At 46.9% G+C, this 15,000-nt stretch overlaps 2 protein-coding genes and 1 non-coding gene across 3 annotated transcripts in view; 2 read left to right on the forward strand and 1 right to left on the reverse strand.

Annotated features, from left to right (window-relative positions):
• Positions 1-598: 598 nt before the first annotated feature.
• Positions 599-668, forward strand: LOC123461378. The gene has a single exon (XR_006637659.1). It is a non-coding gene; the product is annotated as a small nucleolar RNA SNORD5 (small nucleolar RNA).
• An 878-nt stretch (positions 669-1,546) lies between these two features.
• Pomc (proopiomelanocortin) lies at positions 1,547-4,664 on the forward strand. The gene is made up of 2 exons (XM_004663745.2): positions 1,547-1,678; positions 3,928-4,664. The coding sequence occupies exons 1-2, from the start codon at positions 1,547-1,549 to the stop codon at positions 4,525-4,527; spliced, it is 732 nt and encodes a 243-aa protein (XP_004663802.1). The 3' UTR covers positions 4,528-4,664.
• A 3,496-nt stretch (positions 4,665-8,160) lies between these two features.
• Positions 8,161-15,000, reverse strand: part of Efr3b (EFR3 homolog B) — a 118,708-nt gene continuing 111,868 nt past the window's right edge. Inside the window, exons 21-23 of the mRNA XM_045149009.1 lie at positions 14,843-14,949; positions 13,095-13,144; positions 8,161-12,724 (exon numbers count right to left, since the gene is read on the reverse strand). Coding sequence (XP_045004944.1) covers positions 12,619-12,724; positions 13,095-13,144; positions 14,843-14,949 — 263 coding nt within the window. The 3' untranslated portion in view covers positions 8,161-12,618. The remainder of the gene's footprint in view (positions 12,725-13,094; positions 13,145-14,842; positions 14,950-15,000) is intronic.

The following is a 15,000-nucleotide window of genomic DNA, read 5'->3' on the forward strand; positions in this document are numbered from 1 at the left end:
AAACTCTTCGCTAGGAGTGGTGGTGCACAGCTTTAATTCCAGCACTTGGAGGCAGAGGTAGGAGAATTGCTATAAATTTGAGACCAGCCTAAGACTACATAGTGAACTACAGATCACCCTGGGCTAGAGCAAGACCCTACCTTGAAAACAAAACAACCACCACAAAATCCTCCTCAAAGTTACTGGGGTCTGAGAAACATGCCATCACCTGAATGATCTGTAGAGCACCACATTGGGGTGTATGAGATAGTGACTAAATGAATCTTTTGTTTGCCTTTATGCAAGCCTAATACTCATGGGAAATAATAAGGTTTTAGGGAAATCATAGGATCTTGGAAGAGGAGAAAGGGTAAGACCATCTTGAGCAGGAATTTCAGAGCTCTTTGCCTTTTTCAAGTGACCCTCATTCCTAGGATCTGGAGCGTTAGAACTGTACCTTCACGCAGGTAGTGTAACAATTAAGCTCCACGTGAAAGCAGCAGAATTTACCCTTACCTCATCATGAACATGAAAAGCAATGCCTTTTCTTCATTTAGCTTCAACTTTCCCATTTCCCTAATGAAGAGCTGGACCAAGTGATCCCTAAACAACAGGCTTCATTCACATGAAATTGAACTGTTCAACTGTTGAATGATACAGATATGAACTAAAACTTAATTCTGACAGAACTGGATGTAGCTATCAAGTGTGGCCAATAAACTTAGATTGCAGGGGTTTTTGTTTGTTTGCTTGTTTTATTTTTTGAAGTAGAGTCTCACTCTAGCACAGGCTCAGGGTGGCCTCAATCTCATGGTGATCTTCTTTCTTACCTCTGCCTCCCAAGTGCTAGGATTAAAGGAATGAATAGGACGTGAACATGTTTACGTTAGTTAAGAAGTGTAGATTTGCAATTTTTCTAGGGTGCCAGCAATTAAGCAGACAGATCAGATATCCTACATTGGATCCTAAAGTAAATTGCTTTAAGGAATTAGATGTCAGAGATCTCAAAAACTTTGTCACTCAACCAGAGAGGCTCAGAAAATTGTGGTATATGTCCAATTGCTCAACTGGATCAGTTCTTGCAAGGACTGAGCTTCAGCAGAACTAAGGTGACCACGATGGACAATGAAGGAAAAACATGGGAAATCCTTTAAGTAAAAGTTTATTGGCATATTTTCAGTTTGTGAAAATCAGCATATATTTCTGGCTTGAAATTTTGCTAGCATTTTCTGTGAAAGGAGGGAATAAAAATTAAATTTAGCTATTAAAAAAAAAACAGCCTTCAACCCCTAATGGCTTTAATAGCATAGTTTTAACAGAGAATAAAGGGAAAACTGCTCACAATTGTGTCAACTCCCTCTTCCTTCTTCCCTCTTTCAACTTCACCTTGCACACCTCCCTTTTCTTAACACTGCTACTGTCCTCAAAAAGCCTCAGGCTGCACAAGTGAGCGTTGTTAATGTTGGCTCGCAGTCCTTCCTGATGACCGGCCAACATTGTTCTGCTCCTTGCAGGGGTCCCACCAATCTTGTTTGCCTCTGCAGAGCCTCAGCCTGCCACCTGCAAGATGCCGAAATCGTGTTACAGCCGCTCAGGGGCCCTGCTTCTGGCTCTGCTGCTTCAGGCCTCCATGGAAGTGAAGGGCTGGTGCCTGGAGAGCAGCCAGTGCCAGGACATCACCACGGAAAGCAACCTGCGGGTATGTGGGTCACTAATGCTGTCTTGGGTTTGGGCATCAGATGGGACTCTGGAGATGGGACAGCTAAAGGGAAAGGATGTGGAGAAGGGGAAATCCATTTGCATTGATTGGAGTAGAACTATGCCATGAAGTCAGAATTGGGCCAATAAGAGGAGGAGGCAGCTTTGAAAGAGGGTCTGACCCAAGATTTCTTCTTGATTATCCCCACTCCATGCCCCGCCTTCTTTGGAAAACGCATACCATTTAAACTATTTAGAGATAGTGCCATATTAACTATAATTGTTCCCTCAATTGATCCTACCTTCAATCTTTTAGCCCCCAAATTATGTTTATATAGTCTCATATCACTTACTATTCTTACTCCGTAATTCTCCCTTTATTTACTTCCAATTACAAAATCAGGTGTTTCCACAAAACATTTCTAGAGGGAGAAGGAAAAACCAAAGTCCCTTTTTTGGGGAGTGGGAAACTTATACCAAATGCTTCCTATTTCTTTGGGAGGACTAGCTTACTGTCAAGTTCCTTTTCAGTCATCCCAGAAGCATATGAAGGGCAGTTGTGATAGACTGGAGCTCCTTCCAGAACACCACAGGGTGTGTATGTGCATGCATGTGAGTGCTCAGAACCTGCCAAGTGAAAGTGGAAAGTCTATCAGCACATCCTGTGGGTTTTATCATTACAGAACCAAGTTTAGGTGATGGAAGAGATTTCCTCCAAGACAGAGAAGGTTTCATATACAGTGTAAAAGAGATACTAAAATCCCTAGGGATTCTGTGAGTTTGGGTTCTGTGCAAAATCTGAATCATCAGTTGAAATACCCACTTCACAGCTTCTCCTGTTGAGACCTCACCAGAGAGAAAGCCCTGGACACATAGCATGGGTTCTTTTCCACCTCTGAGCTGGAGAACCTTGATTAGATCCTTTACTCTTTCTCAGCTTCCTATTCCATTTTCTGTCCAGGGGAGAAGACTTTATATTACATTGTTTTCCCCAACCCCCTGCTATTAATACTTTGCATATTATAACTCTAACTCCTTGGAGTAGAAAATCCCCAATTTAGAGTGGCTGGGAGCCTTCTGTTTTCTCCTCTGCTGTTCCCAAGGAACAAAAAAACAAACAAACAAACAAAAATCTCAGACTACTGCCTATGGGTCATTTTCTTAAACTAATAGGTACTGCAGTGGAGTTTTTTAGGGAAAGAGCAAAGACACCAGCTCCTGGGCATGTGCAGAGGAAATCACCCTTAGCCTTTTACTTCTCCCTTGAGTTAGAAAGATGTGGCAAGGAAATGAAACAGCTTGTCTTCAAATTCACTGGTCAGGGGAAGATACAAGATGAACTCAGAAGTTTCAAAAGACTAAGAACCCAGTGGGGGCAGGCAAGTTTTGAGACATGATTCAGGTTGTAGGGCTGGGGTAGAATATGAAGTATGTTTGCAGACCACTGGGGTAATAAGATTGAGGCATTTTTGAAAATACAGGATTAGAAGCCAGATGTTTATCACTTGGAAAGATTCCCAAATTACAATTCCATGGTCATCTTTAAAAAATATATTTTATTTTTATTTATTTAAGGGGGGGGAGGGAGAGAGAGGGGGAGAGAGAGAGTATGAATGAGCACATCAGGGATTCCAGCCACTACAAATGAACTGCAGACACATGTGCCACAATGTGCATCTGGCTTATATGGGTGGGTCTTGGGGAATCAAACCTGGGTCCTTTGGCCTTACAGGCAAGCGCCTTAACTAATAAACCATTTCTCCAGCCCTCCATGCTCATCTTGAGATTGAACTACGGTGTTAAGTGCCAACACCCAACTGCCTCTTTTTGAGCACTGGTAAGACACTGATGATAAAAGCTAGGAGAAGCTGGGCGTGGTGGTGCACGCCTTTAATCCCAGCACTCGGGAGGCAGAGGTAGGATGATCATCACGAGTTCGAGGCCACCTTGATACAGGTGAAGACCCTACCTCGAAAAACAACAGAACAAACAAGCAAAAAACTAGGGAGGACAAATAAACCAAGGAGTAGGGTGGGGTGTTTGCTGTAGTTGCCCGACACAATTATGCGGGGGAAAAAAACTAAAACACGGTCATGCAGGGTGATTCGGGCACTGTGTCCACGGGCGCCTAGAGGGCCGTGTGCCCCACGTGCTAGACAGGGCGGCCTCGAGGCGGGAAATGGCTGCAGGGTGAGGCTGAAGGCCAAGGCGTGGGTGGCGGGCGTTCCTCACGCCCCGGCTCTCCCCTAGGCGTGTATCCGGGCCTGCAAACACGACCTCTCGGCCGAGACGCCCGTGTTCCCCGGCAACGGCGACGAGCAGCCGCTGACTGAGAACCCCCGGAAGTACGTCATGGGCCACTTCCGTTGGGACCGCTTCGGCCGCCGGAACAGCAGCGGCGGCGCGAGCGAGAAGCGCGAGGCCGAGGGAGGCGGCGCCCCGCTGCCGGCCGGCGGCGCCGGGCTCCCGGGCGATGGCGCGGAGCGGGCTCTGCGCGAGGGCAAGCGCTCCTACTCCATGGAGCACTTCCGCTGGGGCAAGCCGGTGGGCAAGAAGCGGCGCCCGGTCAAGGTGTACCCCAACGGCGCCGAGGAGGAGTCGGCCGAGGCCTTCCCGGTCGAGTTCAAGCGGGAGCTGGCTGGAGAGCGGCCTGCAGCGGCGCCCGGGCCCGACCTGGAGCCCGACGCCGCCGAGGACGGCGGGCCCTACCGGGAGGAGCGCTTCCGCTGGGGCGGCCCGCCCAAGGACAAGCGCTACGGCGGCTTCATGAGCTCGGAGAAGAGCCAGACGCCGCTGGTGACGCTGTTCAAGAACGCCATCATCAAGAATGCCCACAAGAAGGGCCAGTGAGCGCCGCGGCTTCTGGGGAAGTGCGCCCGAGAGCCCCTGCCCTCGCCTGCTCTCCTGCCTCCCCGCCTGGGCTGGGGGGCGGCCGACCTCCAGCCTCTTAAAACCGCCTAGTTAGGAAATAAACCTTTCAGATTTCACCGCCGGCTCTGACTTTTAATCTAGACTGTGAATAAAAACATAGTCATCAAAGGGCAGCATGTACTCGAGGACCCTAAGGGTTTCCATGGGACCAAATGGTAGTATTTCGTTGGATGTAGCTAAAATTGAAGAAAATGTAGTTCTGCCCGGCGTGGTGGCGCACGCCTTTAATCCCAGCACTCGGGAGGCAGAGGTAGGAGGATCTCCGTGAATTCGAGGCCACTCTGAGACTATATAGTGAATTCAAGGTCAGCCTGGGCCAGAGTGAGACCCTACCTCGAAAACAACAACAAAAAATAGTAGTTCCACCCAGTCCATAGTAAGAGAATCTTCAAGAGACCAAATAGTTTGGCCGGCTCAGGGTAGCTTTCTGTCCAACTTTTACGAAGGCTATGTTTTTCACCCTTCTCAATTGGGTGAGAAAGACTGCTTGGCTATCCCTGTGCTCAAAGGCAGGATTCAGGAAGCTAGACGGGCAAATCCTGAGGCCCACTCGCTGCTGGGAGGGTTTTGGGCTGTCACCCAGGAAGCTGTGGCCATGCCTCTGATCTGTCCTGCCTATGCTCTTCATATCTGTGCCAGGTCCACTTCGAGCTTTAATTCTCTCCATCCTAGCATAAGGGATATGGTCAGGATTAAAGGAAAGAAAATAGATGTGGTTCTGTCTGTCTTTTTAAATCATTGAGCAGGGTAGTATGCTTGGTATTCTATTTGTCTATTCAGATATTCTCACATGGTTTTATTTTCTTACATACAGGCCCATAGAGACGTCTGTTTTAATCCAATATGCTAGTTCTTCCCTTGCTGTCTTCCCGGTTATCTACTCCTTGCCAGTTCTCCTTGTTCAGCCCTCCACCATCACAGAACCCTAACCAACTGCCCTCCAGTTGCTCTCCTTTCCAACCTTTCACACACAAATTAATGCATACAAATGCTTGCTGTTCCCATATTCCCTGGCTCACAAACTAAAACAGCATCCCTCCTCAATTTTCCATCAATTGCAAACTGCTGGGACGAAACATGTAGGGTCCATATCAACCATGTCACATTAAAAAAAAAAAAAAAACTTTTTATTAACAACTTCCATGATTATAAAAAATAGCCCATGATACCTTTCCTCCCCCCACTTACCCCTTTGAAACTCAACTCTCCATCATACCCCCTCCCCATCTAATCAGTCTCTCTTCTACTTTTGATGTCTTGATCTTTTCCTCCTCTTATGATGGTATTATGCAGGTAGTGTCAGGCACTGTGAGGCCATGGATATCCAGGCCATTTTGTGTCTGGAAGGACATTGTAGTATGGAGTCCTGCCCTTCCTTTGGCTCTTACATTCTTTCCACTACCTCTTCCACATTAGACCCTGAGCCTTGGAAGATGTGATACAGATATTGCAGTACTGAGCACTGCGGTCATTTCTTTCCACCACCATGATACCTTCTGAGTTGTCCCAAGGTCACTGCCATCTGAAAAAAGATTCTCAACCAAAAGTGAGAGTAGCATTAATATAAGGGTGTGAACATTAACAGAAGTGCTTACATGGCAGTTTGATAAGCATAGTATATACATTTGGCCAGACAACAGCAGACGTTATACCCCTAGAGCTCATGACTATCCCTGTTTTAAGTTTTTAGTATCAGGGATGTATTCCCTTACCATGGAGCGGGCCTCCAGTCCAATTAGAGGGCAGTTGGTTCCCCCCATAACAGACATGCCACTATTGGCTCATAAGTGTCTAATGATGAGTATCTTCACTGGTGATTTCTCTTTCTCCGATTGAACTGCATGCAGAATGGCTTCTTCCAGCTTTCTGTCAGCTGGTCTACATGGAGGAGGTTATCAGCTCAGATCCAGCAAGATTTCTCAGTTCACATTTTTTTAAATCAAGCCTGTTTTCTAGTAAAGGCTCTGCTTTTGGTCTTCTCATTGTTCCCTCCCCATTCTCCTTTACTGCCTGGAATCTCCCCTTTTTCACTGAATTGCCTTAAATTTTTTTTCCCCCTTCAACACAAGCCCAGACTCCAGACTACCTCCGTTGGCCCAGTCAAGCTCTCTTTTAACTGCCCCTGCTCATTTTCAGCTTCTGTATTCATTCCCCTCTTTGCAGGAGGGCATATTATCTGGCTAGGATAATGAGTTACTTGTGGTATGCAGAAGCTCCAAGCTCTGCATGGCAAGAAAACCTTGTTATTTCTGTCTCTATGTAGTGTTTCCATTATGCTGGGGTCACAAGTTTGTAGCCATATTTACCATTTATAGGGGTGCATACATACAAGCCACATATTACACATGTGAATGACATGTTAAAGCCTGCTGGGAAACACTTAAATATGGCACATATACATACATACTTATGTTTGATGCTTTAAGAGTTCATCACAAAAATGGGGAAATGGATCTGGGGAGATGGTTCAGTGGATAAAGCACTTGCCACACAAGTAGGATTACCTGAGTTTGATCCCCAGAACCCATGCAAAAAGCAGGACAAGCCAGGTATGGTGAATCATGCCTTTAATCCCAGCACTTGGGAGATGGAGGTAAGAAGACTGCTGTGAGTTTGAGGCCAGCCTGGAGCTACACAGTGAATTCCAGGTCAGCCTGGGTTGGAGTGAGACCCTACCTAGAACAAACAAAAACAAAATAGCAGGTCTCTGTGGCAGGCTTCTGTAGTCCCAGTGCATCTATGGCAAGAAGGGAGGCAGAGATAACATTTCTGGAAGCCCTAGCCTAGCTACCCTGATGAACATAGTAACAAACAATAACAGACTCTGCCTCAAAAAAGAGCCAGGCATGGTGGTGCATGCCTTTAATCCTAACACTTGAGAGGCAGAGGTAGGAGGATTGCTGTGAGTTCAAGTCCAGCCTGAGACTACATAGTGAATTCCAAGTCAGCCTAGGCTAGAGTTAAACTCTACCTTAAAAAACAAAAACAAAAACAAACAAAAAGCCCCAAAACAAACAAACAAAAAAATGCCCAAATTGTCCTCTGGTACATGTTTCCTCAAAACCATGAACATGCACATATACACCAAAAAGAAAAGGGGACCCTGCTGGCTGGCACACACCTTTAATCCCAGCACATGGGAGGAAGGAGGACTGCCTTGAGTTCAAGGCCACCCCGAGAGTACATAGTGAAATCCATGTCAGCCTGGACTAGAGCCAAACCCTCCCTCAGAAAAAAAAAAAAAAAAAAAAAAAAAAAAAAAAAAAGGACCCTGGGAAATCCTAGTGTGAGGAGAATCAGAAAATCTGATTCTTATAGTCTTCCTAATGTGGGTTATAGAAAATGAGTTGTAATGGGTCTTGGGTCTTGCTAACTGAGGATGTTCCCACACTGGGAATCTAAGCCTCAAATTTCCTTACTTTCTTTTTCCTTCTGAGCCAGGTAAAGTAAGGGTCAGTTGGGGGTGACTAAATGTCAGCAGTACACTGTTGATATTTTCACTTTCTGTTTTTATCTCAAAAACTATTTAAAGAAATCAAACAGACAGCCATATGGTGACAACATTAACATTTATTTGAAAAGGGCATCCCCTTACTGGGAAATTACAATAGTTCTAAAGAATGATTTTGCTAAGAGTTCTTCTTCCTAAGTTTCCCACAATTCCCTTTTCCATTCCCTTCTCTAAAAGCAAACTATTTGATACAACAAGTTTAAAATACAGAAAACTGCCTCAGGCACTAATTCTGACTAACATATAAATATGTCAGCTATCATATACATACATTTGGCAACTACGAACTACATTACACACATGCATGCATACAGGCACACACACACACACACTCAGCCAGGTCATGAAGGTAAATGGACATGTTAGGATAGATGGGCTGCAGCATTTATGGATTTACAACTCAGTATTCCATATGCCATAATCCTGGAGGAACAGCTCAAAAGGGAAAGGTAGGAAGCCTCATGCTTCCTGGAGACCTACTCAGCCAGGCCAGTGCCAGAGAGCTGATAGGGCCACAAAGCCCTTCCTGCCACCCTACGGCTCCCCTTATCACTTAGCAGGACAGCATCCACCATGAAGACTGTCTTTCTGTATTCTTTTTGGAGGGGAGGGACTTTTTGGAGCAGGATTTCACTGTAACCTAAGCTCTGTAGCCCACACTGGCTTTACTTTTGGCCCACTTACTCAAAGCCTCCCAAGTGCTGGTTTGAAGGCTAGCTCACCTGGCTCCCCTTCTCTATTTTATTTTAGATCTAGGCCTGGTTTGGGCTAAAGAGCCACAGTAACCAGATTTCTAAGTGAATGGGATAAAGGGGCAACATGTTGCCCCAAACCTTCTCCCTAGCTTTAAGAAGTACACTTAGTTTCAATATTACCTCTTTGCCAAGACTAGGGTGATGGGAAGCAAGCAGCCTGTCCTGGTGAGATGTCCCTGATGGCTGCCTTTAAACACAGCACTCAGCTCAACAGCTCAGCTCTTGTCCTTTCTGCAGGCCCTAAACTTGCCAGCTGTCATTTTCTGGTCAAGATGAGGAACTGAAAAGTTGCCTCACTTATCAACAGCACTGTTGCAGGCTGGAAGGGACAGTGGAAGGGCATCTGAAAGGCACTGTGGACTCAGGGGCCCTTTGAGACACCCAGGTTCTGCCATTTAAAGGAACCTTAGGGCTCTTCTAACTCCTATTCCAGTTGACTTGTGTCCCACCCGAGACTGGAACAGCATGGGGAAAAGGAGCACATACGATGCTGTGCCACTCCTTGGCCAGGCCATTTCACTGCTCATTTTTTGTGTGTAGGTAGGGGAGGGCATAAGAGAATCTGAGGACTTTTCTCTCTCTCTCTATCTCTTTTTTAATGACCTGGTGAAGGTATTCAGGAGTCAAGCAACCACTTACTCTACTCTTCAGAGAGAGGAAAATGGGAATAGGCTCAGTACAAGAAAACAGAAGTGCTTTCTGGGACCACAAAGTACTTTGTGCTCATCTACTTCTATGATTCAAACAATTTACTTCCAAACCTCCAATACATTCATGCCTGTTACATTGTCAGCAGGACGTCAACCCCTTGCCCACAAGCCACAGTCCTTTGGGGGCAGCTGGTTTGAATGACTCCTTCTTGTTCAAGTTTGCAACAGAGGAGGGTAGTAAAATGGGGCATGAGACAGATGCCAGAGGCCTACAGACAGGACATGAGGACACTGACTGAGGACCATGACCCAGATTCTTTGCTCCAGCTCCCATCTACTCTGTTTTTTTCTCTCTCCCAGGTCTTATAACGGGGTGATAGACACTACTGTGTTTACTGCTTAGTTTTCTGCCCAAATGAACACTCACCTTGGACTGTCTGATTCCAAGGCATACTTGACCAGGATTTATTAGGCAACCAAATATTATACTGAGTGCAAATATAAACCACTGGGAAGAGGATACATAAGAACTTGCTGGCTCTCCAAAAGCAGCGTATCTTTGCTAAGGAGCTGTGATGTGAAGAAGATGCTAGGTTGGGCAGAGGAAGGTCTGAGCAGCAGTCAAGTCTGCGGAGCCCTGCCCCCCTTTCTTCTATTCCCAGGAGGAGGTGAGGGGTGGAAGTCTCCGAGTGGACCTGCAGGTCTCTGCCTCTGATGCTGACTCTAGAAAGACTCCACAGAAGTAAGTAAAAGGTGCTGTGCATGTCTGCATGAGTGTGGCCAAAGACTCTGATGTTATATGGGAATAAGAAACAGAGGGCCCTCATCTAAGCCAAGCATGGAATAAAAGAAGGGGGGATGCAGTGAAAAAGATGTGTTTGTAGCTCTTTTAAAGTCTTTTAAGATTTTCTTTAGTTTTTTTCTAACAATTGTTGCCTTCAAGATTGTTTAAAGTTTTTTTTTTTTTTTTGTATGTGTGTGGAATGTGATGTATGGTGTATTCATGTGTATGTGCACATGTGTGTGGAGGCCAGTGGAGAACTCTGGGTACTCTTCTCTTTTGCTCATCTGCATATTTTCTTGAGATAGGGTCTCTCTGGCCCTGAAGCTCCTATTGGTCAGCAAGCTCCTTTGACTGTCCCTCCCCCACTACAAACTGGAATTACAGGAGTGAATGGCCATGCCCAACCTTTTTCAAATGTGGGTTCTGAGGAGTCAAACTTGGTAGTCTCTAGCCTGAAGGGCCTTCATACTTGAGCAGCGAGCACTCTTAACTACTGAACCATCTCCCTACCCCTAAGTTAAAGCTGCTTTCTTAGTAAATAAATCTAAGTCCACACTTGGATAGGTGGGTTGAGCAAAAGTCATAGAATATAGCACAAAAGCCATGGGGGAACAGGAGTCTCCTCCTTGGGCCCTGAGCTTATCATGCAGGCCATGCAGGAGCCACATGCCCACAGCATGGCGAGAGGAGCACGGGGAAAAGCTACAGCTGCAGCTGTAGGGACAAGGCTCAGACAGGCTTACGTAATGGGAAACGTGTGTTCAGCTTCTTGCACCTGTCCTAATGACTAGGCTCTCACTGGGATCTACAGTTCCCTTAGCAAAAACAGCCCCTTTCTGACCCCATTCACACTGCCTAAAACTGTAGTACCTAAAGTTACTTTCTATGGACGTTGAAAGGACTATTTTGGACCCTGGGATGCTATCACTGGAGGAGGTCCAGGGTGCCACCACAGGTGCCCAGGGAGGCACAAGGACACCTACGGGGGGATCAGCAAGAGGATCCACTGAAAGAGCAGCAAGCAGCCTTTTTTAACACCCTGTCTGGCACTGGGTCAGCAGTTCTCCTCATACATATAGGTCTCACAGGGACAGATAGGTGATGCACAAGGAAATGGAAACCCAGAACCCAAAGGAATCTCTACCACCTCTCCCTGGGCCACATGCAGGGCCAGTTACCACAAATGTCCAGAATCTGTCCAAAAAGTGAAGAAATCACTCCAGTACTAGCTGCTGGATCCTTCTGTCCTTGAGCCACAACATGCCTTAGGGCTTGTTCCTCCCTCTCCTCCCCTCCCCAGCCCCGCTAGCTGTCTCTTCTATGGGAGGTGATGAGGGTAACCCCTGTACTTCTTTTTCAGTAAACCAGAGCCAGCTATCATGCTAGGCTTTCCCTCTACCAGAAGCTACGGAAACACTGTGGGATCCTTGGCAGGAAGACATCAGAGAGAAAACCAACCCAGAGAAACATTCCAGAGAGAGAGAGAGAGCCATGGAAAATGACACTGCAGGTCAACTTTAAAAGGTGAGGAATGTGCAACAAGGTATGGGCTTGCTCCACTTGTGCTCAAGACAGGAGGTAGTGCTGAGGCCGTTGCTAACTGCGAGAAGGAGCCCCTTTCTTTCCCCAGCTACCCACCTTTCTGTCCACCTCACTGTCTCTATACCCACTTCCTGTTATAACAGCTTAGTGTTCATTAATAATAGAAAGAAACACAGACAACTGGAGGGTGAGCAAGAGAGTGGAAGAGATATCCAAGACTTGAGGGGAAAGGGATACTGTTGAGGAATGAGACAGCCACCATCTTGCAGCTCCCACATAGTAAATCCTTTATAAGGGGAACATCTCTCAGATGTTTATAAGGGGAACATTCCTCTAACTGCCATCTATGGCTTTCTTTGATCAACTAAGTTTCCACCTAATTCCCTTCACTGGAGATGGTCAGCACTTCCACACAGATGGCCCCTAATGACAGCATTTCATTCAACATGCCAAACAGGAGCTTCCCAGGACCCTATTTCTCATTAGAGTCACCTACATGATTCTTTGTCCCTGGCTGACACAAAAGAGAAGTCAGAGGGCATAGGTCAGATGTGCATCGGCTTCTGAGGGCAGGTGGCTGGATCTTTCTCAAGGAAGACAAGGAGGAGGCAGGAGATTACACAGGGCCAGATAAGGCCCAGAGATTCCCCTTGTGCTTAGCTGGGGAGGAGCCATTGATGAGTATTTTCAGCGATTCCACGCAGTAGGTGTGGATGTGAGGGTGCATCCTCCTCAGACCCTGTCCTCCAAGGAGCTCTGGCTCAGAATTCAGTACACACACAAGTCAGGAAATTTCATCTCATACACGGGGATGGAGTGATTCTGTGGCTGGCCATAGGCTGCAGTAATGGTTCCCGATGGGCTTGGAGGGGGCCTGGGGAAGGAGAAAGGAATGAAACAGGAATTGGAATCCCACCCTGTGCAACCCAACACAGCAGGTGATTGGTTTATGGTTGAAGACAGCTAGAAACTTTGCATCTCCATGAGCACCCAGGTTTCCAAGTTGTTCTAGAATATAGCTCAGTCAAGACTCCCTGCAGGTTCTCTAGTGTTATGCCTGGGACACAAGGATGCTTGACCCTTCTCAGGCCCCAATTCCTTTCCTCTCTGATCTCTAACTTCCTCACCTAGGCAGAGTTGAGCTGACTTCAGGGCTGGAGACAGAGGTTGTGGGTGAGGAAGGACTGCTAAGCAGAGGACTCAGGACAATAGGGTAGGTGCTCTCCAGCCATACTGCCACTTACCGGATGGTGATTTCAAAGATCTGGTTGAGTTTGCTCTGCAGCAGTGATGCCTAGACAGAAACAGAAGAAATGAGCTGGTGGCTTCAGGAGAGTTTTCTGGCCACCTCACATACCCACCTGGCTAAGACATCCTGAGGTATCTGGCAGGTGCAACTGTGGAAAGGCAACCTGGTATGATCTCAGCCCCACCACTTGTCTGCTGGACCTACCTGTGCATTCGGATCAGGGACAGCCACCCATCAAAGGCTGGATAGGGGCAGTACAGAGGGCCTGCAATACTAACAGGACTTTCGTACAGTTTCTAAGCTAAAATCCCTGGCCAGGTGTGGTGGCGCACGCCTTTAATCCCAGCAGTCAGGAGGCAGAGGTAGGAGGATCGCTGTGAGGTCGAGGCCAGCCTGGACTAGAGTGAGACCCTACCTGGAAAAAAATAACAACAAAAGGGCTGGAGAGATGGCTTAGCGGTTAAGCGCTTGCCTGTGAAGCCTATGGACCCCGGTTCGAGGCTCGGTTCCCCAGGTCCCACGTTGGCCAGATGCACAAGGGGGCGCACGCGTCTGGAGTTCGTTAGCAGAGGCTGGAAGCCCTGGCACGCCCATTCTCTCTCTCTCCCTCTATCTGTCTTTCTCTCTGTGTATGTCGTTCTCAAAACAAATAAAAAAAAATAACAACAAAAACATCCCTGTTTCTTTACATGGAGCAGCATGGTCTGCTGGGCATAGGATCAGGGGGCTGGGAGCTGGTGTTGGTTTTCTTTAATTTACATGTGTCCAGTAACTGGGCCTCTAGTCCTAGCACAGGAAATGGGAAGCCCACCTCCCAAAGTGGGATGGGAAGTTATGGGAGATAACATAGGCTCGGGAAGATCTATACTTTCATATAGATATAAAACATGTATATTATGTAACTAAATTCTAAAATATAAGTAACATGTGGTGGTATATTTCGATAATCCCAGCACTCAGGTGGCTGAGGCAGGAGGATCTCTAAGTCTAAGGCAGGCCTGGACTATTACAGTGAGTTCAAGGCCAGCTTTATGGGGCTAGGGAGATATCTCACTAGTAAAGTGCTTACCTTGCAGGCATGAAGACCTAGAATTCGATTCCCAGAACTCACAAGAAAATGCCAGGCATGGTGCTGTATACTTATAATCCTAGCACTGGGGAAGGGGAGACATGAGGATCATAGAGTTCACTGGGCAAGCTCATGTGGCCTAACTGGTGAGCTCTATGTCAATAAGAGACATTGTCTCCAAGAGGGGAATGGTATTTCTGAGGAATGACACCTGCTAGGGATCCCCTGTTGGAACAAGGTACTGCTGAAAGAGAGTGTTGACTCTCCTTACTACTCATTCCCCTTCCATTACCTCAGAATGTGGGGATCAAAATGGCACCCAACTAACAGCCAGAGAATAAGATAAGCTAATAAACATAAGACACTCTGGCAGACAATGACAGTCACATACTTGCTATCCAGACAATGGCTAGTTTAACTGAACTGTCTAGTGACAGGGATAAGGACTTCCTCCTTATGTAAAAACCATGAGGTCTTGGAGGGTATATGCTGAATGGCTAGTCAGTTTGGTTCTAAGGTAACAATTCAGTGGAGGCCACTGGGGAAAACAGTGCTTCTATATTGGAATTGAACTCTAATGTCTGGAAGACAGAAAGTCAAGATCTGAATTCAGTTCGCTCTGGTTCCAAATATGGTCTCTGGCCCAGAAGGCACCCCTATGATTCCTCACTCACCCGAGCCCCACAGTGAGCTGCAATCTCCTCGAAGGGTGCCTTCTGGAATTTCTCTACCACCTGTCGCCGGCGCTCACGTTCTTGCTCCTCAACTGCCACACTGTCCACTGTGACACAGAGAGCTGGGTTAGTGCTTGGTTGTCCCACTGATAAGGAAG

This window comes from Jaculus jaculus, chromosome 5 (assembly GCF_020740685.1).
Source record: "Jaculus jaculus isolate mJacJac1 chromosome 5, mJacJac1.mat.Y.cur, whole genome shotgun sequence".
In the NCBI taxonomy this organism is placed as follows: Eukaryota; Metazoa; Chordata; class Mammalia; order Rodentia; family Dipodidae; genus Jaculus; species Jaculus jaculus.

Coding starts and splice junctions, on each gene's coding strand:
- Pomc (XM_004663745.2), top strand. CDS start 1,547: ATGCCGAAATCGTGTTACAGCCGCTCAGGGGCCCTGCTTCTGGCTCTG. Junction 1,679..3,927: donor CCACGGAAAGCAACCTGCGG/GTATGTGGGTCA, acceptor GCTCTCCCCTAG/GCGTGTATCCGGGCCTGCAA.